Genomic DNA, 23,870 nt, shown 5'->3' on the forward strand with positions numbered 1-23,870 from the left:
CGCCAAATCGCTAAAAATTCTCTCTAAAATTCCTGCTATGCATTACTAACCTCGAAAGGCTGATACAGACCAGTCTGTTGCTTTTTTGGTCCGTCTCCGAGTGCCGAGTGCCTTTGTTCAACCAGCTGATTCAACTCCTTCTCGCTTAAATTAGCACATCTTTTAGGTGGAGGCCCGTCAAAAAAAGCTTGAGCTCGAAATTTGGTAGCTCACATGAATAATCTTCCTCATATCCGGAAGAATGATTAAATCTTTCTATATTTTAGGAGAAAAAAATAGGAATTATGTTTTAAAAAGTGTCAACATCCATGAAAAAAATTGCCAAGAAAAAGTACAAATAAACAAACTGACGTGAGCGTTCAACCCACGGGCAAATGGATCGAGCGTATTAGCAACTAGTAATCAGATACATGGACTTCGGCTGCCATTTTGTTTTGAGCTTCTCATCACGTCACGTGATAAAAATCTCCAAGGTTTTTCTTTTTTTTTTTTTTTTTTTTTGGAGATTTGTACCACGTGACCCAGCCTTCACCAGGGGGTATTCTCCCACCTCGCTATTTTGAAATGTAGAGAAGGCCCTGGGGACGAAGTTGCAGTTTCACTCAGGTTTGCTTACGGTTAGCTTGCATATGGTCCTGTCCAACAAATAAAAGCTAACCGCAAGCAAATATGCGGTAGGTGAAACTAACCGCAAGCAAACAGTGCATTCGGCATTCGGCGTTGGCATGGAGAGGCCGCGATCTTTTGGTCAGCTCCCAGCTCCAGTAGTCCCAGTCTCTCAGGACCCACTTAGAAAAGAGGTACCATAGCAATAAGTTCTGTTCCACATTGTTGTCTTGGCGGGGTCGTCTTGGCGAATGTGGTATCAAAGGCGAAGCATGTTGCTATCAAGTATTGGTGAAAACTGCATATAACCAACTAGCAGTATAAATCGTACATAAGATAAGTGCGTTCGACTTAAATAACCTTTATATGCAATGGCTAGTGAACCCATTTTGTGAATGTAAACTGGACGGTTATAAATCGTAGGTCTCGAAATCTTTGAATTCTTTGTGTTGAGTCACAACGTCCTGTTTTTGTGTGTTTCTTTTCGTCTTGGAGTCTAACATCTTTGAAGTCGCAGTCTGTCTTCATTTGCTATTAAGGTAAAAATGCCTGCAGCTACCAAAAAGGCGGGTAAAAAAAAGAAGAGTGGCAAGAAGAGCGCCAAAAAGGGTCTGAAAGGACTGCAGAGTATTGCAGAAGTGCTTAAGTCAGTTAGGCACCAGTATGAACTGAAAAGCAGCGAGTTCAACAGTTATGTGCACCCAGATGTGAAGAAACTCATAAACCAGTATGCTGAAAACAACACGCTTTTGACAAAGGTAAACATGGTCAGTCAAAGCCTTCTTCAGTAAGATATTCTGAAGGATGAACATATTAGACGTGTATCTTAGTACACTAATAGTTATGCAATTATTACAGCATTCTCTTCAGGATTTTGAGCAGGCCAGGAGATATCCTGACATTCCAAAAAGTCCATTGACTTTAAGCCTTGTCCTTTTTTTTGGAGGCCTGGATGATGCTATCTACTGGATGAATCACTCACTATCCACTAGATAAGTGTTGTGAAACAAACCATGCTATCCACTGGATAGTGATTTATCCGATTTATTGGGTGGATTTCGAACAACCCAGGCCTTGATTATAATGCCATGTAGAGATTGTCTAGCCAGTGTAGGTGGGTGGGTCGTGGGCTGGTGTTTGTGCATTGTGCACTGTGTGCTGTACATTGTTGGGTTATGCGTTGTGGGTCATGGGTCACAAGTCATACATCGTGGGCCTTGTGTGAAGATAATGCAAGATTTTATTATAGGTCCAAATGGTCCAGATGATGAAAAGGGCATTTGTTCCTGTTAGCTCAATAGAAATCAAGTAGTTAGGCTAATATTTTGTTTGAATGAAAAGAACCAGAAAAGTGTGACAAATATTTAGTCCATCAGTAAATTGCAAATAGACCTCATCATGATTTTGGAAGCCATCTTTTTGAGGAAATTATCTCAGTACTGGTTCAAAGGGCTGTTTCCAAAGTTTATGTCAGTTTCAGCTCCATTCAATGTTTACACACACTTGACTGATTTTATTCTGTTCTGTTATAACATCCTAAACGCTACAACTTAAATTACTGGACACTCTCTAGCACAGTTACACATCCTTCAAATTTGGTTGATGCAATCCTTAGTACTATAATTCTGCTATTCACAAAATATTTCAGAGTTCATTACTTTTAAAAAAATTATTTGCCACTGGATTTCTATACAAACACTGTACATATTTCTGATGTGTGTTGCCTATCTGTCAAGATGGCTTCCAAAACTGTGATGATGTCTATTCCACCTTTACGATTTCCCAATTCCACAATGTCACGCTTTTCCAATTTTTTTTTTTACAATGAAAGAAAAAATCAGCCACCCCACTTGATGTATCATGCCGATTTTAGTAAATCTGTGAAGTTACAGAATCTGTTCCAAGCTTGCACAACTGATAGGAGGGATCCATGAGGACAGCTTATACAATTCTTATCAAAGATAAAGATAAGTAAAACTTTTAAAAGAAATCCATTAGCTGTTTCATAAATAGACTCTTTTGAATTTCGTAATTTGGCTCAGTCTGGATATTTATTCTTTAAAAGGAACTAATGCACTTTTTATCATCTGGACTATTTGGATCTATATTATAAAATCTAGTATTATCTTTGGGCATGATGCATGACCACGAACCACGATGCACAATGCTTGACTCAGCCACCCACAACCCACCCACCTGCGCGATTTAGCCTCACCCGCCGTGTAAGGTTGAAATATCTTTTCTGTAAGTAGTTTTAAAAAGTGTCTTAAAACACATCTGTTTCAGAGGGCGTTTCTTAGCTAATTTTTCTTTCTATTATTTTATAATATTATTAGTACATATCATAATCATTGTTGTTAATTTTAACAAGAACTTGTATGAGAGATGATTTAAGAGTGCCTGCCTGTAAAAATCAGACAAATTCTTAATTTCGCGGCAAGGCTCGAAAATTCGATTTCGCTCATATTCCTATGGTAGATAGGCTAGGGCATGTCAAAAACTACTGGATAGTTTTTTTGGCAAAATATCCGTTTATTTCAAAGAAATATGCAAATTAACAAATTCCGATAAAATCGTCATTTGATGCACCATTTTATTAAACAAGTTTGAGAGCCTCGCATGCAAAACCAGATCATTCTTCCGTCTTAAAAACACTCAAATATTTTTCTGCAATGTTTAAATGTGTACTGGGTTGGTATTGGTTGGTATTCGACCATTAAATAAGTTGACAGTTGGCGATGTACATCGGACGTTGTGTAAGCAAAAGCAAACTTCTGCTTTACGTGCGACAAATGGTGACAGAAACACGTCAAATTGGCTTTTGGACCTGCCTTTTACAGCAAATAAGGTTAGAACATTTCGAAATTATTAGCTCTGTGTCTATTTCAACTTAATATAGCTCAAGACATGTGGTGTGTGCTAAAATATATGTGTAACCCGTAAATTGAAATTTGACAACGGATGGTCAAATATCTGCATTTTTAACGTACTTTGAAAAGTCGCTCACAATCATTTGCCCAAAGAAATTTTTACAGGAATCTGTAGACCATCCTTCTGCTATTCAACCACCAGAAGCTTAATCCATTTGAAGGTTTCGCACATGGAGAAAATCAATTATTTTTACAAAGTACTTTTAAGTGAATGAAATACATGTCTTCGAAATTTAATTATTTTGCAGCCAACAAAAACCGCAACATTCCCTAAAATCAACCCAGTACACATTTAAACATTGCAGAAAAATATTTGAGTGTTTTAAAGACAGAAGAATGATGTGGTTTTGCATGCGAGGCTCTCAAACTTGTTTAATAAAATGGTGCGTCAAATGACAATTTTAACAGAATTTGTTAATTTGCATATTTCTTTGAAATAAACGGATATTTTGCCAAAAAAACTATCCAGTAGTTTTTGACATGCCCTAGCCTATCTACCGTAGAAATATGAGCGAAATCGAATTTTCGACCCTTGCCGAGTTATTTTCTATATTTATGGACAGGGACTCTTAAGGATTTTTAAGTAATGTTAAGGGTTTATAGGTAGTTAATATTTTCTTAAACATTGTAATGGGCAACTGAAAATGTTATATTGATATCTGTGAAATATAAGTGAATTATTGTTATTATTATTATTATTATTATTATTATTATTATTATTATTATTATTATTATTTCATGATGATTTGAATATTGCAAAAATTAGAAGATTTTGTGTGGAAGCAAGAAAGCTTCACTCCAGAAACTTTTCCATTATTTATTAATAATAATTTACAAAAGGAAGCTGCTAGCATATATTTATTGGAGGTAGAAAGACGGATAAAATATGAAGAAGAATGGAAAATTCTAGTCACTAAACCAAAAGGCAAAGACTTAATAGCAGTTTGAAAACTTGCAAAATTACAAGGATTTGTATGGAAAACAACTGGAGCATGACTGAACATGTGTTCTTGAAAAGCACGTCACCTGACCAATTTATTGCTGCAAAAGACCTATCATCAAGAGCTAACCACTGCCAAGTCAGTGATATTTAGGTTAACCTGAGTGCTATTTGGATTAACTGGGCTTCTAATTAGGCTAATGGTGGTGCCATTTCATCATTTCACTCTTTTGTTTTTTAAACACACCCAGTTTATCACATTCTCGCACTAAACAGGTGATGGAGCTTTTTTTAAACAATATGTTCTTTGTCTTTCACTATTCAATAACCAAACAATGTGAGCATGAAAAGGGGCAATAAGCAAATAACAGTATGGTCATTGTGATTTAACAAGCATTCTTACAACCCAGTTCGTTTTAACAGCTGTGATCTTTAAGAGTTAAGTTGTTATCATAAAGTAAGTACATTTGCCATTGGGTGGGGAGTACATTGGGCTTAACTGCAAATAGGTGATGTCTGCTGTACCTGTCACTTAGTATGTAATGCAGATGGGTTAAGCAAGATTGGGTTCGGCTATTTCAATATTATGTCAGAACTTTGCACTATCCTTGTATTGAATCTGTGTGTTCTTTTTTCTGTTATTGTTGACAGTTCATATTAATGCCAGGTCCAGCTGAGGAATTGCCAGTTAAAGTCCCACCACTTGTGGCAGCAATAAGGAGTAATCGATATGTACATGTTAAAGAGCTTTACATTTGGGACATACCCATGAAACATGAGGATATGGCTACACTGGTTTGTAATGTTTAAATATATTGTTTGTGAATTGAATCAGGTTTTAAAGTTTATTTGTTTTTCTTAGTTCACTTAAACTTCTCACATTCCAGAAAGTACATGGGAGTTACATGCAGCTGCATCCATGTCAAACATTAAGTAATATAAGAATGCATTCCTTATATGCCCAGTATATTTTTAATCAGTAAAAATAGAAATTGAAAAAAAAGAAGAGGGCGCCTCCTTTATTTTTACTATACATTGTAATCTACAATGCACTGATTACAATATACCGTAAACTTCCGAAAGTAACGACCCCCCAGAAGTAACGTCAAAAAATTGTGGCCACTAATAAATCCCTGAAAGTACATGTAGCGAGCCCTTCAAAAGTAGCAAGCCCACCCCCAGCAACCCCCTCCACAAAAATAGTGAGACCCACATTCAATAGAATATTTATTTTTCCAATCAATAAGGAAGATATTTATTTACAAACATTGTTTTTGTTATTTAAATGTTCAAAACGTTAAACAAAAGAATTCTTTGTTTCACCAGCCAATAGTTCTCTGGTTGGCATATTAATAACAATAGGTGACATCACTGATATCTTTGCTATAGTCATGCGAAAGTAACTTCTGGTAACTCGATTTAAGGGAGTCTACAACAAAAGAAGGTAATCGTTTATACCACGAAGCATTGTTTAATGTCAATTTGTGATTCATCAGTTCATGTTGTGGCGTGTTAAAACAAAAACTGTAGACTTTTCATCAAGTAACAGGAATGTACTAACAGGAACTTTTCTTTAAATTAAAATTCACAACTCTGTATCATTTTCAACTGGAGCGTATAAAAAGGAACGTTTCTTCAGATTTAAATTGAAAACTTGACCAATGCAGTGAGATATTGTTACAGCAGACTATTGTAGCAGTACGTCATGGAGTAGAAACTGTTTACGGTATCTGACTAGCTTTCCATGTTGACCACTGACAACATGGTCTAGACATGAAGAGCTCACCCATGTGGAATAATTTGAAACAAAGAATTTAATTTGATGTTTTATGACCTGTTTTTATGAATTTCCGTCTTTAATTTTGTAAAAAAAGAGCTCAGTTGTACCAACTTTATATAACGTTTTTGTGCTCCTGGAAAGTAACGATCCCCCAAAAATAACGAGTCCCAAAGGCTGCTAATTCTGAAAGTAATGTGGGTCAGTATTTTCGGAAGTTTATGGTAAATTATTATTATGATATTATATTTTTATTTAGCCAATTTAAGTTACCATTGCCATTATTGAGAGCAAACCATAAACAGACTAACCTGAGTACTACTCAGGTTATTTAGCATACAAATTTTCACTCTGATCAGCAGGGCCTGATACTAACAGTAGCCAACTAGCCATAGACTAGTAAAAATTTAGTTTTGGCTGGTAGGTTTTTGACTTCCACTTTAACTAGAAAACAAAATGAAATTGGCTGAGCTAGTTTCTCTCTTCCTCAGGGAAGACAAACACAAACACTTTTCTCAGAAACAAGGTCAGAATTTCATTGTGGACGTACCATGTTACCAGGCATGTGCTGTCCAGCACATATGCAAATTTAAGTTTGTCTACTTTTTGCTGTGTGGTACACTGTATGTAAACGGGTAACTGAACATGTTGTTATGCTGAAAGAAATATTTGACAAACAAGACAGCCTTTTCTGAAAGCACCCATCAATGTCCTTTTTTGTTATGAAATTAGTAGTACAAAATATGAGCAAAATCGTGCAGAACTTTAAAGGAATAACATTTCATTTGACATAACGGTGGGGAATTTGTCGTTGTATGCATACTGAAAAAACTTACCACAACAGAAATAATTATATGAAAAAGATTTATTTCCTTCAATATTTAAATCAGCGGCTTTTAGCAGTCAAATTTCGCCAATGACAGTTCACAGTATTGTTCAGATAGTTGGTTTGCTTTTGAAACATTTCTACATCACCTGTCTGTGAAGAAGTCTTGACATTTTTTGCAAAAATGTCTTTGGGTCTCAATATCTTTCCAAGGAAGTCTCAAAGAAAAACAGAGTCCTGAAAGTATTTTCAGGAAAATCGCTGGATTTTTTTGTCTTTGTAATCATTGGCTTGAGAGATTTGATGTGACAAAACATTATGTATTTAGGTGAGTCACTTGCATTGTGCTTTCAAGTCTTGCTAGTAATTCTAGTGTTATTGCACCTAGCCAATGTCAACACTTGGCTAGTGAAAACAAATTTTGGCCGCTAACATCTAAGTTGTCACTAGGCAGTAGGCTAGTAAGTTGAAAAGTTAGTGTCAAGCCCTGGATCAGTCTGATTAATGCCCAGATTAACCTGTTAACGCTTAACACTTGATAATGGAAATAAAGGTGAAAGTCTCTGGTTAATTAGACTGAATATCACTCAGGTTGGCCTGAATAATGCTTATAGCAGATAGACAGATAGACAGATAGACAGACAGACAGACAGACAGACAGACAGACAGACAGACAGACAGATAGATAGATAGATAGACAGATAGATAGATAGATAGATGGACACCTTTATTTAAAAGTAAAAATCTTAAGGTAAAAACTTCAGGGTAGTCCCTTTAGGGAGTTTACAAAGCATCTCTGCTATCAATAGCAGCCCTGGCCTGAAGCTATTACCTAACATAGATTACACAATAATAGGATGGTTCCAAATAATGGAAATGGTAACATGATCTAAACTTAAAACGTCTGCAGTCTGTATGTTACCCTCAGTCTGCATTTTATCCCTATGAAAGAGCAAACTGCCAATCAAAATGTGTTAATGTCATTTTGCAAAGTTGTGCATCACAAGAGATCATCCAGTTTGACAGTTATTAAGGTAAATTTGTCCCCTGAATGCCAGGCATTGCTTTTGGAGCAGTCTATTTATCCCATTCAATACCTGGAACTGATGGAATGTAGTATTAACAGCTATGGAGTGGACAGGCTAGCAAGGTAATTAATTTCATTGATCTCATACAGAACTAGTGTACAGTTATGATCCAGTATGGGGAGTGCTCTATTTTGTTCTGGTAAACATGATATATGTTTCATTTTTGAGTTAGTTTTTTTGTAAAAAAAATACTGTACCTCTTAGTCAATGGGTCTGGGCTATGTCATGAATGGATGAGAGGATGAATGAGTGAGAGATGTATGTATGTCACCAATCAGATTGGAGTCACCATCAACAACTAATCAAATTGCCACTTGTAAAGGTGAATCATACATGTGAAGATTTCGTCTCGATTTTAGAATGGCCATCGTTGTTTGTCTGCAAACAGAAACAGGTATTCTTGTATTGGCCTTATTCTGACATTTGTGATGCTTCATTTACTATGGTTGAGCCCAGGACTTTGTGGATGGATTTCAAAAGATTTCAGAATTTGATAATCAGCTAAGGAATCATTATAGTCTTCTGTCATCAAGGCTTTGCCCCAGGGGCTTTGCATTTTGAATTACATGAAATGTCAAATGAAATGAGTCTTAGCCACTCGGCAACTTGGTGAATTCTAGGACAGGAACGATTGTTTTTAGTGCAAACTGCACTATTGGGATGGTGAGGGGGCTTTCGTCCCTGATGGTATTCGCCAGGCTCCATCAATATCATTTGTGTTACGTGCAGTTCATGAAAAAAGAATTAAGTCCAAACCATTTAATGTGTTTGCTCAAAATTTATCAGTTTAATAATAAATAATAATACATAATATTTTAAGAGGAGGCCTCCAAGTTTGTGAGCTAATAAATATATCAAACACGAAAGACAGTGTTTGACCACATTTCCAAACACAGAGAAGAGAGGTGAAAATACAACGCATAGTGGAGTATTTTTTACGAACTTCAAGGTGTTTGGAAATGTGGTTAAACACTGTCTTAAGTTTTGATATAACTTCTCAATCGAAACTAAAACTAAGGAGAAAACGGACAATCTATGCTAATTAAGATCCGATATCCAAACACTGTCACGGTCATGATTTCCTTTGTTTAAACTTTAGTAACTATTAATGAGTGTGAAAAAACAAGTTTCAATTAAGAAGTGCTGTTCACAGAGTAATATTGTCTTCTCATTGAAACGTTCCTTGGAATTGATACTGAGATACTCATTTGAAATGGCTTTCTCTGTCAAAACCAAAGAAATTATGGACGGCTAGTTATGAATGAGAATCCTGCTGCATTTTGAAATTTGAAAAAAAAAAACTGATGAATCAGTGACTCTTGTTCACACAGTCAGAATAAAGAAACAAGAAGCCAATCTAGAGGCACGCCCAGAAACTTTAACATGATATAAATGGTTAGACGTCTCTTTTTTTAGTGTCTTCAGCTATATTTTAAGAGCAGCAAATAGTTTCTTGCAATAATGGTTTCGGAGAGATATTACTAGCAAATGTTTCAAAATAATGAAGTGTTTGCTTTTCTTGCAGTAATCGGTTTCATTACGCTTGGGTCAAAGGTCATGTTTTCAGGAAGAAGTGCTGCATTTAGTTCGCTAATTTGAAGAAGAAACAATGCTCTTTCAGACCAAACTAGTCATTTTGGGAAAAGCAGTGTACCAGAACACCTTTTTAGCATTTGAAATTGCGTTTTTTTAAATGTAACAATTTTTTATTTCTTTGTTGTTTACATTGACAATTACAGTTACAAGCATATTTACTAGATGCACTAACACTAAAAATATAAATAAATACATAAATGAGAAATACTATAATAGTTAAACACTACAATAGATAAATAAATACACAAAAAACAAAAAGACAAAATAAATAGATGAATAAAGTACAAGACACATGCTGAAAAAAACTTTAAATTGATGCTTAGTTAAGAAGAGGCGTTATTTTTTCCCATTTCTTGTAGTGCTTATGGAGCCTGTCATTTCTTTTGGCAATTTTTCTCTCTATGTGATAAACTAATTTGATCTTTTCAAAGAAAACTCTTAATATTGGTTTAGTTTTGTTCAATTTACATTTATAAATAAAATATTTAGGAATGAGTATTAAGTGATTCAAAATAGCAAAATCACCATTGTCATTAAATACGCCAAACAGAATATTAATTAGTGTTAATGTTTCCATGGATATGTTTTGTTTACTAATCCAAGATGAGAATGCAAGCCAAAAGTTTTTTGTTATATTACAATGAAAGAGTAAATGCTTGAGGGATTCATCTTCTTTCTGACAAAACGTGCACAAAGGCGATTCAATCATTTTAAAACGGAACAACTTATCATTGGTGTATACGATATCGTTCAGTATTTTACATTGGAACTCTCTGATTTTTGTCTCTACTGTGACGGTAAATGGTAAAGAATAGATTTTTTTCCGATCAAGCGCAAGTTGGGGATATTTGTTTTTCATCTTGTTTTGAGCAGGGAGAAGAGTTTGATTTTTAGTTTTAAATTTATTATACAGTACTTTTGATGTTACTTTGGACAAATGGATTTCAGTTTCATCCAATTCAGTATATACTCTATCTCCGAGGAATGATGAATAGAAATGTTGATTTGTTTGTGACTGTTTTATAATAAGTCTCCACGCAATAGGAATAGCATCCACAACACCTATTAGCTTAAAGTATTGAGTTGGGGATAAATTTGCTGTCAATACCTTCGAACTTTGAAGAAATTTGCCCGTGTTAGATAGGAAGTCCCCAATTTTAACAATTCCCTGACAAAACAGATTATTTGAAAAGCGATCGTTTGTCAACTACAATATTTTTGTTGTTCCAAATGATTTGGTCGATAACATCATTATACGAAGCGAAATTTGAATTCTTCAATTCTGACCATGCATCGAGACACTCTTTACAGCAAGCTGGAATAGAAGCTGGAAGTTTACGAATGTCGAAGTCACCAAAAAGAATGGATTTTCCTCCTACGTTGCAAAGAAATTCATCTCAAATAGCTTTCCAGGAGCTGTTACCATCAGCGAAATATTTCATTAAAGCCATGGCTCTTTTTGCTGATGTGTCAAGCATCTTAATGCCCCCATTTTCAATGTCGTTGATAAGTGCAGATCTTTTGATTTTATCATTACCTTTCCAAATAAAGCCATAAATCAAGTTATTTATCTCCTTAATAAGATCATTTGATACTGATATTAATGCTGCTTTACTAAAAAACTTTGGTATGATGAAAGTCTTCACTATTTGAATCTTTCCAAGTAAAGTAAGGCCTCTCCACTTCCACATATTAAGGGTCCTTTGAATGGACTTGAAAATTGATTCAAAATTGGCTTTGTTCCATGACGGTTTATGGTAGTCAAAAAAAGTACCTAATATCTTAACTGATGTTCATACGTTATGGATAAAGTCTTGTTGCGCAAGTTTAAAAGAACCAATTGTGAAGATTTCAGTTTTGTCGTTGTTGATCCAGAGGCCAGAATATTTATAGAAGTCTTCTAACAATCCACATAAGTGTAAATACCAATTCATATCCTTTAAAAAACAGGTCATGTCATCGGCAAATAATGTTAATTTAATTTCCTTGTTTTTGACCATCACACCATGATTGTTATCATCTTGTCTGATTTGGGTTGCTAATATTTCAATAGCTAAGATAAATAATAAAGGTGATAACGGGTCACCTTGCCGTACACCACGCCACACTTGAAAGAGATCAGTGGTAAATCCATTGTTCAAAATGCAACTTAATATGTTTGTATGAAAGGTCTTAATCCATTGTAAAAAATATGTCCCAAAGTTAAGTTTCTCCAACACCTTTAACAGATACGTGTGATCTAGAGAATCAAAGGCTTTTTCAAAGTCTATCGCTTCAAGTATACCAGATTTGTTTGTTATTTGTGCCAATTCAAGGAGATCATCGATTGTTCTAACTGCATCAAAAACTGATCTTCCTTGGACAAATCCATTTTGATTGTGATGAACAAGTTCTGGAAGGATTTTTTCTAATCTTCTAGCAGTTGCCTTAGATGCAATTTTAACGTCAACATTCATTAAAGAAATAGGTCGCCAATTTTTAATGAATCTTCTATCTTTATCTTTCTTTTCTAAAAAGTAATCATTAGTTGTTTTTGGGAGGTAGATAGCTGCCCATGTTCGCGAGCGAAATTTAGGGAATCTTCAAGGTATTTCCCTAAAAAGGGTGAGAACGCTAAATAAAATTCCACAGTTAACCCATCATTTCCCTTTGTTTTGTTTCTTTGAAACGTTTTTGATGCTTGGTAAAGTTCGGATCTAGTGAGCTTTTTATCTGAAACTTGTTTCTGGTCATTGGATAGTTTCTTAGTATTCGTTTTGTCAAGGAATCGAGTGATTGAGTTCTCACCCAAATTATAGGAGTCTATCATAAAGTTTTGAATAAAAATTATGAATCTTAGTCATTATTTGCTTTGGCTGTGTCATTTCTTTATCATTATTCATAGATAATTTCCTTATTGAACTCTTTTTCTTTTTTGCGTTTTCTAAGTTTAAAAAATACTTATTACTTTTCTCCCCCTGTTCGTACCAGTTAACTCTGGATCTTATAATTATTCACTGGGTAATATAATCATAATTTAGCAATCATATTCTGTTTGAATTATTTCCAAGTCATTAAGATTTTCAGGTGTTGGACCCTCGTCGCATTTTAGTTGACACTCTTTAAGTCTTTCTTCTAAACTGACCAGCACCGATCTCCGTTCTATAACTTTCTTTTTCTATAAACAATTGTTTCATAGCATATTTTATATTTCAGGAAATCCCAAAGAACTCTCGCATCCTGTATTTCTCTATCTTCCTCTATCCATTCCCGACTTTTTTCGTTTATCTTATTCACATATTCTTCCTCTCCTATAAACTTGCATTAAATTTCCAAAAGGAAGGTCCCTAAGTCATGTTTTCTATGCCGTTGATATGTAGCATAATGGCAGAGTGATCAGACTTAATGGCAGGAATAATGTTGACCTTCTCTACCTCTTCTTGAATGCTATTAGTTATTAGCCAGTAATCTAGGTGGCGTTGAATTGCTGGATTTTTCTGTCTCCAAGAGAAACATTTAGCACCTGGATTTCTTATTCTCCAAATGTCTATCAAATCAAATGAGGAACACAGATTTTCTATTTTTTTTGAGGATTCTTTTAATTTTGGTTTCCCTCCGATCCATCTAAATCAGGGTCCAAAATAACATTGAAATCACCACCTATTTTTATCTGATGGTCTGCATCAGCTTCCACTTTAGCTAACTCATTAAGAATTTCATCATAAAAAACACATTGCTTGTTGACCTTATTCAGAGCATAGATATTTACAAAAATAAAAGGTTGACCTTGCACGAGGCCCTTCAGAATAACATAACGACCCAATTCATCCTGTTTACACACCTTCAATTGGCAATCAAGTCCAGCCTTGACAAGTGTTAAGACACCTCTGCTGTGTTCCAAGCCGTGGCTGAAAAACAGCTCTCCCCTCCACTGGGACTTCAAACATTCTCCACCTCAGGTGTGCTATATGTTTCTTGTAGAAAAATTATATCAGCTTTGTCTTTCATACACCAGTGAAAAAGCGCTTTTTGCTCATCAAATGACCTGATCCCTCAAACATTTAACGATAAAAATCCAAAATTTAAATTAAGTTTTGTGAACATTATTAATTTCTTAAATCATTAGAAAAAGGCTCCTGATCAAAATTAACGAGTTGCCAAAACTTTCAGCCAAAAAACTTAAAAAAATCGAAAATTGGCTAAATGTAGACCTCTTGTTAAACTGTCTTGGGGCAGTAACTTAGAAACTTCGTCAAATATTTTACTTCTAATCAAATCGCGATCTTTTTAGCTCTAAAATATACAAGAAAGTACAAATACGACATGCAATCAGTTTGTAATGAAGATTTTTACTTTTGAGTTTACGAGCCTCTGAATATGCTGCTCATTTTCAATCGATTTTGGCTGATTTGGGGCATCAAAATGAAAAAATTGCGTAAAAAAATAAATTTTGATTTATCGAACTTAAAACAATATTCTTGTTACTAGTGCCCGTAGGGCTTCATTCTGGGCGAGTTTGAAGAAATTCAATTTTTTCGCTATTTCCAAGTCTAGTTGATATTTAGACAAAGCTGCTCTTACTACCTTGCATTAAAAATGGGAATTTTTAGCAGAGAGTCTTTTTAAAGGTTTGTGGTATGTGAACTCTTCAAATATTCTTGAACACTCCATGGCGGCCAGTTAAACTGCAAATTAATTAGATTAGACTTTGAGGTGACACAGTGGTTCTTTTGTTTTGAAACAGATTCCTTGCATGGTGTAAAAAGGTTATGTTACGTCTCTCATAAAGTGACAAAACTTTTTCTGCGACTGACCTTTTGTCACCAACAAGGCTCTCAAGCATTGGGAAGGGTATTGTGACAAGGAAACTTCCCAAACTCTGCAGATTTCACAGCGTCTTGTAAAATTTATACAGTTTTTTTTGCTACCTTCAGAGTAATGTTTTTGATGCCACGACTTTGTTTAAAACCAATCACATGGTACATTGAAATGGACCATGTGATGAACTTTTTTGCATCGCGTCATCACAGATTTACAGTTCTGTGTGTAGCGCGTTTTGTGGAAAGAAGATATGAATTGTGTGTCAAAAAAGGAAGGATTCTAGTTCCGGAACATGCGATAGATGCCAACTTTCAACAATTGGTGATTGGTCACGTGACATCAAATGGTGGTGATATACAGGATCAGTGAGTTCTGTCACTGATCATTTCAAGCTTAGTAGGTCTTGTGTTGCAAAATTGTGGAATGGCACTTGTGAACAAGCTACTATTGATCCTCAGCGGAGGGAAGGAAATAATCCAACTTATCTCCACTCTCAAGATTTGGACGTCAACCTACTGGAAGCTTTAAAATCAGCAAAGCCATCTATGCCTTACAACGAAATTCGTGAAGCTATGAATGCCAATTGTGCCATCCCCTCCTGAACATCAACTTCTACGATTGGTGGAGCAATTCAAAAAAGACTTTCTGATGGGCCATGGACATGTAAGTGAGTATCAACCTTTAAGTATGAAAAGTTTATGCCTGAAAATGTAAACTATTGCCAAGATTTTCTTAGCTATATCAGCAGTATTGACCCTTACAAGCTGAAGTTTTTTTGGAAAGTATATAAATAGCTCGTAGAGTTGAAGAAAAATACATGTATTTTTGGCAATGAGTAATAATACAATTTCAAAATTTCCTGAGTGAGAGAATTAGGGATGTGATGAGGCAAGTTTCAACAATCAATAATCCACTTTTTTTTCTAACACAAAATGATTTCAGTGCGTTAATGTTCGATTATAGAATTTTCATTTCTAAGCTGAGAACACAACTGGGCTTTCAATACAGCTATAACATAGAGAACAAAAACATGAATAAAGATCACAGCGAAGAGGTATGTTTCCAACCAGGATCAGACGTTTAATTAATCAATAAACCATAGCTTGTCCAATATTGTTTAGTTAAGTGTATCATTGACATCCTCACAGGCTTTTGCAAGAGCACTTAGTCCTGAAAACGTATCTGAAGTTGACTGTAAGGCTCTAGTATCTGTTTCAGTGAATTCAGTGCTCTTTGGGTTTATCTTTTCCAAGAGGTCTTGGAGGCAAACAGTTATCAATATCTTGAGGTTGTGACATTTTCAGGCTTTCTTGGATACCTACTGCCAGCATGAAATTATCGTCGGGTGGAAACAGGCTGGGCAATTCTGCTTCTCCATCACACACACTGGGTATTTCCAATGAACTTAAGTAGGATGGAATGCTGGCTTGGCTTGAGATATTTGGCCGATTAATCCCTCTATCCTCCCACAGTTTTCTGTAGGAATTTCGAACGGAAGTTTTGCCAGAATAGTTTTGCGTCACATCACATTTTTCGGCTGAAAGGATCTCCTTTAAATTGGCTCCTGGCACAGGCAGTTTTCCCTTTAGGATTACTTTGAGGTGTTTGGCATCCTTGTAGAGAAGGAACCAATTTTCAATGCATTGCATGTTATCTCTGGTTGTTAAATGAGGGGGGCATTGGGATTTTAGGTTTTGCGTTTTTGGCTATTTTTTAGATCGCTTTTTCAGTTTTTGTGCCAAAAGACTTCAGCTTTTCAGTTTTGGTGTTCATTGCGGTTTGTGGATTTTTCGTTTTTTAGCAACTGGTTTTCAGGTTTTCAAAAAAATACTAGCGGTTTTTTGGTTTTGGTATCTGGTGTGGTTTTTGGTTTTTCCTATTTTGTCCTATTTGGGTTCTGGTTTCTCCTCAATTTGAGCGGTAATTGATCTCGAATAGCCACGAAACACCAAAGTTATCGAGAGAAATGCGTGGCAAGTACTAAATGTCATGGTAAGGGATCATGCATCTCAAACGACGCCCAAGACTTTGACTTCGCAGACCAGAGCGATTATTTGGTCATTTTTCAATTTGCCTCCCGCGCAAGCAACGGAAGAAGCAATTGTGGATTGTGTTGCGTTTTTTAAAGAGAATTTTCGAAAGAAAAACACATTTAGATGTAGATTGAAAAGGGAAGAGAGAAGCCTACAGAAACTAAAAGATACCAACAGATACGAAGGCTTCAGACAAGTCCATGACATTCACAAATACTTTCATTGATAAAATTAGTGTTAGTGTAGTGTATGCCCCACTTGTCACCATTGCATTGGTTTTTGACGGTTTTGTATGTGGCTTTTGGTTGTGCGGGAATTTTTTTTTGCGGTTTTGGATGATTTTTTCTTCGGTTTTGTGGTTTCTAATATACCCCAATGCCCCCCCCCTCCCCCCCCCCCCCCAGAAATATCTGCCTGGGTCGCTTTCTATAAGATGATGCTGCACCTTGTAGACATTAAGTGCTCTTGGATGGATTTGGCTACTGCTTGCTTTACTTACATTGCATTTCTCACCAATTTAATGTTCTTCAACACTTCTTGTTGCTGTTTTTCCAGTTGTTGTAACTGTGCCTTTTGTTCTGGATGTTTACTTATGGCCCCACGGTGAAAAAAGGTTTCGCAGCACTGATATGGACAATTTGGACGATTGTGCCTCTCCTGTCGATGACAGTTGCTGTAAGTTGGTCTGCCTTTACATTTTGTCTTCTTGAGGCAACTTTCGATCCATGTTGTAAACTTTTGTTCTTTGATTTCCAGCCTTCTCGGCTTTTCTTCTTGATTTTCAAGGTACCTTTCAGGAGGTGATTTGAAACACGAGGTGGAACCGGTGAGCTGCAATGAACCAGAGTCCTGTTTAGTCTTGTTCTTCTCAAATTCCGAACTTTGGCAGCTTGCAGCTTTTCCTACCTTGCTTGTTCCCGGCATATACAAGGCGGTAAGGCTTTGTTGCTGGCTGGCTCTGTTTCTTTGCAAAGTGGGAGCTGGTGAATTGGACTGCTCTTCCATGACTGTGGTACGTTTGAATTCTGCATTTTCAATGGGGACGCCACATTGAAACATTTCTTGCACCAAATCCTAGTCAGAAAGATTGACACAGGTCTTCTCATCGTCAAGGTACCTTATTCTTAAGTCTTGGTCATCAATGTTGTTAAAATGGCTTGTTACTTAATTTGCGAATTTTGTCAACTTACATGTATCGTTGTCGTGAAAAATTTATTGTGTCGAATGCATCTGAAAAAACCGCTCCGAATTTGTGCTGATCATATTTTATCTTCAGCTTATCAACAGTGGCCATGCAGACAGTTCTACGGTAGACAAAAAGTGCAGTAAGCTTTCCTCTTGAAGATAGACATGTTGTGAATGAACATTATGTAATATGAAAAAGTCACGAGGCCACACAGGAAAATTGTCCACACGTGGACTGGTGCATTTCAATGTACCACGTGATTCATGGGTTTGAAACAAACTCATGGCATCAAAAACGTTACTATGACGGCGGCAAAAAAATTCGTAGATGTTGTGGTCTACTGGGAACAGTAGTAGGTAACGCTGTTTACCTTCCATAATGTCTCCTCGTTTAAATGGGTTTTGAAATCGATATTAATTTGAAGTGGTTTTGTGGACCATCTAAAGCGAAAAAATAGATCATTGCTGGCAACAGGATAAGATCATGCTAAATTGGGTCTTGTTATAAAATGAGTTAAATTCAGTAATTTGTTGACTAGCAAACATGACAATTTTACTCTTCATACCAACGTTTGTTACTTGATACTTTTGTTTTCCTTGTAAAGGTATACAACGTGATACCCTTGTTTTCTTGAAAACATAAGGGCAATGTGCTTTTTCTTCATTGCTGGAGATAAATGGTATAAAGGTAAATATCTGTTGAAAAATGGAAGAACAATTTTATTATTCAAAAAGGTAATTGTCATTTCACCATTAAACAAAAACTAATCTAATTATCAGATAGTCACGTCTGACATGTCAAGTCACGGAATAGCACATTCTTATTCTGTTGCCACCTATGCCATTAACAGTAAAACCACTTCAAATTACTACACGATGATATCAACTATAATACAACTGAGAAGCATTTCAAGGAGAACCTATGGTATAAACTATTTTCAACAACCGACACTGGAAAGCTGGTGTACTACAGGGGTGTAGCTAGGGGGTCCTGGGGTGCCCATGACCCCCCTTTGTAAGCCTTTTTTAAGCAAACAACCTGCTACAGGTGGCGAAAACGACATGACAATCTAGGTGAGTACCCTCACTTTGACATAGTGTGACCCCCCCCACTTTGAAAAATCCTGGCTACACCCCTGCACTAACTTGGAAGAAACGCATCTTAACAGATATTAACAACTACCGGTACCTTACAAACAACTTATCCACGATGTAAATGAAACTGACAAACGGATCTGTAACAGACGGACTTAATTTGACTAACAATAGACGGACTTCAAACAAACCAATTTGTCTAACAATAGACAGATTCAAACGGACCAAGAACTGCTGACATACTTTTCATGAGTCTTACAACCAATACCATCATGGCTTAACTGACCAGTCGCTTTCAACAGACCAGACTTATAACACCATCAACTGACAAACACTACTCACTTGACTCATAAGATGACTTCCGCTCAGATTGTTGAAACGACAGTCACCAACAACGGTTCTTTTCGGAACTACCCTCACCCGGATGATCACACAACCCAAACTAAAGAATGTTTTGTAAGCTACACCTATGGTGAAACAAATTTTTAGTGCAAAACCATGCATTTTTTGCGTATAGTTTGTATACCATTTATCATTATGATCATAAACAGAAAAATCTACTGCTCAAACAAAAAAAAAATTCAAACAAAAGGCAGATGTAAACACTAATATACATGTTTCCCCAAAAACTGGCCTCTAGGTGATGTAAACAATACTTATAATTATGCTTTCCTATTGTTGTTTACACCATATCTTTTCTCTAAAGAGTGCAGAACAAATATCCTGAGAAGCTCATTGATTCAAACATCAGCAGATTCAACCACACCTATTGAGCCACCTTAACTAATTAACGCAAAGAGACCAACACTGAACACACAAGCGGCCCCATTTATGCAAACCTGTTTCATTAGCTGACACTTATCGTGACTCTTTGACACACCTAAACCAATCTATGTCTGAACTGTACAACTTAAAAATCTGCATTTGATAGTAGTGACAAGATTATGCTCTAATTGAAACAAAACACTGAATGCAAGTTAGATTTGTAATGTATTTGTAGCTGCTTTCAATCCTAGACATAAAAGAGAACAACAGAAGCTTTTGATTAATTTTGATACTGGTAACATAATCTTGAGTTCACTACATTAAGAAATGTGTTGACCCTCTATGGTAACTCTATAAAAATACTGAAATAGACCACCAATACAGCTGTGTAAAATGTGTCAAGTTGATGGTCTCATTTTTAAGTACTACCAGCACCACAAAAATGTTTAAGGGGGGAGTGTGTTAGTTTTTTTAGTTCTTAATTTCTCAATATTGAATACATGTAACTTACATGTTTGTAACTCTACCAAGCTGAATGGCATAACCTTAACCTTAGATAAGGGTATTTCTCAGTTTAGTAATAGCGACGTGACAGTTATGTGTTAATGTCTGTTGTTTTTAGGTCAATGTGTATGAGCAATCTGACAGCACTGTTGCTGGATTATAACAAGTAAGAACCATGTCCTTTTTCTCCTCAATTAAGAAATAAGTGTTTTTCATATTTGGATATAGCAACTCAAGTAGAAACAGAAGAAAAACATGAGCTCTGGAAACACGTGTCATAAACACATCACTTAGTGTTTCTAATTCTCCCAAACTTTCAGTAGTGATCATCACACTGACCGTTTTGAATCCAGTTCATACAATAATATTTTTACAAAAACTGCAGAAATTCTTGCATGCCCATTGGCTAATTTTCATTGTCAAAATAGAGCAGTCAGACACATGAATTTATAATTTATACCTTTTTGTTATTGTAAAAAACAATTTGATGTCAGGTTTTCTTGCATCTGTCCTGTTATTGACAATGCATTTTATCACAACATTGTCAAATTAGTGTGCAGATTCACTTTGCTATTGCCTAATGAATCCACAGTTACTTTGACAAAGTTATTACAAAATTCATGATCAACAGGACAGATGCACAAAAAACTGCTGTCACTTTGTTATGTCCCCTTTGGGCGACCCTAAAAGCCAGAATGATGGAACAGCAGAATCACAGAACGGCGGAAAATGACCCCAAATCCTAAAAGATAGAATCACAGAACAGTGGAACAGCGGAACAGCGGAAAATGACCCCAAATCCTAAAAGATGGAACTGCGGAACGGCAGAATGGTGAAAAATCCCCTGAAATCCTAAAAGACGGAATGACGGAAAATCCCCTGAAATCCTAAAAGACGGAATGACGGAAAATCACTCGAAATCCTAAAAGACGGAATGACAGAAAATCACCTGAAATCCTAAAAGATGGGAATGATGGAAAATAACCTGAATTCCTAACAATGGAATGACGGAAAATCACCCGAAATCCTAAAAGATGGGAATGATGGAAAATCACCTAATATCCGAAGAGCAGTTAAGGAAAGTGAAAAAAGGTACGTGTTTGTGAAACCCCCCTCCCTTGTAAAATAATACTTTCTTTTGTTGTTAAGAATTTGTTATCCTTTGGATTTCTACTACCAATTCTCATATAGCTTTCGCATAATACAGTCCATGTGAGAGGTTGTGTCACGCCGTCACTCTGTCACGCTGTGCAGACAAAGCAAGGTAAATCCTAAAAGCCACAGATAAGCAGAAAATCACCACAAATCCTAAGAGACAGAAAGTCGTGAATTTGCTGTATTGTTCAAAAAGCAAGTATTTTCCTCAAACTTTATTTCACTTCAGTGGGAATCAAGTAAAATTACAGTAAACATAACATCTGGGACATGTCAAGTGAATGACAGATTTGACAGCTAGCGACAACAGGCCACCACGTGCAGATGAAATTTGCAACGAAGCCAACAAAGTGCAAATCGTCGACTCAGTATGAGCTAGTATGCACTGAGTATGACGTTTAAATGGCCCTCCCTGAAAGGGAAGTCTATTGCAGACAAATCTCTGGTGTGCCATGGTTTGCCACTATTTCAATTTCTTTTAGGAATTTGGGTGATTTTTCATCATTCCGTCTTTTAAGAATTCGGGTGATTTTCCGTCAGTCCCTTTTTTAGGATTTAGAGGGATTTTCTGTCATTCCATCTTTTAGGATTTGGGGTCATTTTCTGCCATTCCAGCGTTCCGCCGTTCCGCCGTTCCGCCATTCCACCGTTCTATGATTCCATCTTTTAGGATTTGGAGTCATTTTCCGCCATTCTGTGATTCCACCATTCCGCTGTTCCGTCATTCCGGCTTTTAACATCCCCCGTCCACTTTCAGTGTCATGTGCAATTAGGCAACATCTTTCCACCATCTTTCAACATGCTATGTAGATGGCTGAAAGACCATTTAAAGTGCCACTGAAACGAAATTTTTGTATGTGAGATTTTTGCTTAGTAATAAAGTTTCAACCTTACTTGGAAACACTGCAAACTTTTTTTTCGCATGCGGTAAGCGAAAACTGCTTTTTCAGCCGTTCGAAGTTGGCTGGTTAAGCCCAAAATTGGCGGCCATTTTGGCGCGGCCAAAACAGCCTAGTGACGTCACTGGTTGTATTACTCTCATGCTGCGCTGAAAATTTAGAGTGATTATGGGAGAAGAGATTACTGTTCGAAGCCCCCCAAAAAACATCTTAAGGACATCTCAGAGCTGTAAAGCAGATAATCACAGTAGCCTTAGACATGAAGAGATCGAGAGTCGATCCTGGGGCTTTCCAGTCTATTTAATTGGATATTTGCAGGATGTTTTATGTAAGCAAGCAAACGAGTGGGAGTTCTTAGATCGCAAAATGATCGGGACTCTTGGTGAAATGCCAGCACTCAATTAAACAATATCTACACTCATCAAGGAAAAAAGAAAAGACATGAAAACAAGAGAAAGCGGCTTTTGAAAATATTATCCGGACTGCTACTGCACGAATCACAGCAACAACGCTTCGAGTTTTCGAGTTGCTTCGCTTCGAGGAAACCGGACGCTTTGTGAGGTTCACGGCGGACGAGATTGTGCCACAGTGACCTTTAGGCCAGTTGTATCTGCTACATCCTACAAGTTATCACAACAGCAACAATTTAAGAAACCCTCTTCTTTTATATGAGGGAGCGAATTTAAACTATAAAGGTAAACTAAGCTGCCATGACCCTACAGGTATGTTTTCAGGAAACGAGAGAAAGCGTGGCAATGTTGGCGGCGAAAGGGTCATATATGCAAATTAGTTCAAATTCTGTTTAATGAACCTTCGAAAGGAGTGTAAACTAGTGACGTTTTAACGAACTGTTTTGAACTTGGATATCATTAAATGAAGATCATAGACATAAGTATGTGCTAAAGAACTCAAAGTAATCCATCGGCCATGAAATATTGCAATTGGGAGATACGTGTAAAAGAGAAGCGAAATTCCCGCTTTGTTTACACTGATACGTATGCGGCGATAAAGCAAACCCTGCTGCGGATCACAATTTTCAAAGATACATTTTGTCTACCACAAGAACTCTCACTTATTAGTATCATAAAAAGATGCCCTCAGTGTGTAAAGAAGTACTCAACTCAAAGCTTGTGGACCGTTAACAACTTCGTGATTGTGCGGATGGCTGATGCGCTTACGACTTTTAATGCAGTAAAGTTGCCGAGGATATATTCGAACCTTGTTAATAGACCTTAGATAAACGCGAGAATCCAAATTTCAGAACCAGGCTGAAAACAGACAACGAAATATGGTGTTTAGGCTTCAGGACGTGATATAAAAGTTGCCACACTCGTCTTCGAAATCTCCAATCGAGTACTCAAGATGTTCGAAAAGTATACTGAGCTGTTATAATCTGTAGCATTTATTCTGGTGAATCTACACTCTCTGGCGCCCTCCAACGTTTATGATGTGTATTTCCTGTCAAGGCTGGACAGAAATTATAAGGTAGAAAACTAGTAGGTATCGACAATATGAAGAATAAACTTGAATAACTCAAGTGAAAACAAGAGAGAATCTATAGCGTTTCTTGCGTGAATACAACCAGTGACGTCACAAGGTCCTTAAACTCGGTTCCAGAGCCCGGACACAGTTTTGCTCCAAAAAGTCGATTTCAACATCTAAAAAAAGCAC

General features: G+C 36.5%; 1 protein-coding gene across 2 annotated transcripts in view; it reads left to right on the forward strand.

Moving 5' to 3' along the window:
* The first annotated feature begins 473 nt into the window (after positions 1–473).
* LOC110053114 (uncharacterized) overlaps positions 474–23,870 on the forward strand; it is a 37,982-nt gene continuing 14,585 nt past the window's right edge. Inside the window, exons 1-5 of one of the 2 annotated variants that reach the window (XM_020759302.2) lie at positions 474–1,025; positions 1,146–1,364; positions 5,128–5,271; positions 8,138–8,229; positions 20,264–20,311. In XM_020759302.2, the coding sequence (XP_020614961.1) occupies positions 1,152–1,364; positions 5,128–5,271; positions 8,138–8,229; positions 20,264–20,311 (497 nt within the window). In that variant the 5' untranslated portion in view covers positions 474–1,025; positions 1,146–1,151. Of the gene's footprint in view, positions 1,365–5,127; positions 5,272–8,137; positions 8,230–20,263; positions 20,312–23,870 lie in introns of both variants that reach the window. The other variant, XM_089293125.1, reaches the window with a different exon arrangement.

Source organism: Orbicella faveolata, unplaced genomic scaffold (genome assembly GCF_042242905.1).
Source record: "Orbicella faveolata isolate gen_17 unplaced genomic scaffold, um_ofav_v1 contig_25, whole genome shotgun sequence".
In the NCBI taxonomy this organism is placed as follows: domain Eukaryota; kingdom Metazoa; phylum Cnidaria; class Anthozoa; order Scleractinia; family Merulinidae; genus Orbicella; species Orbicella faveolata.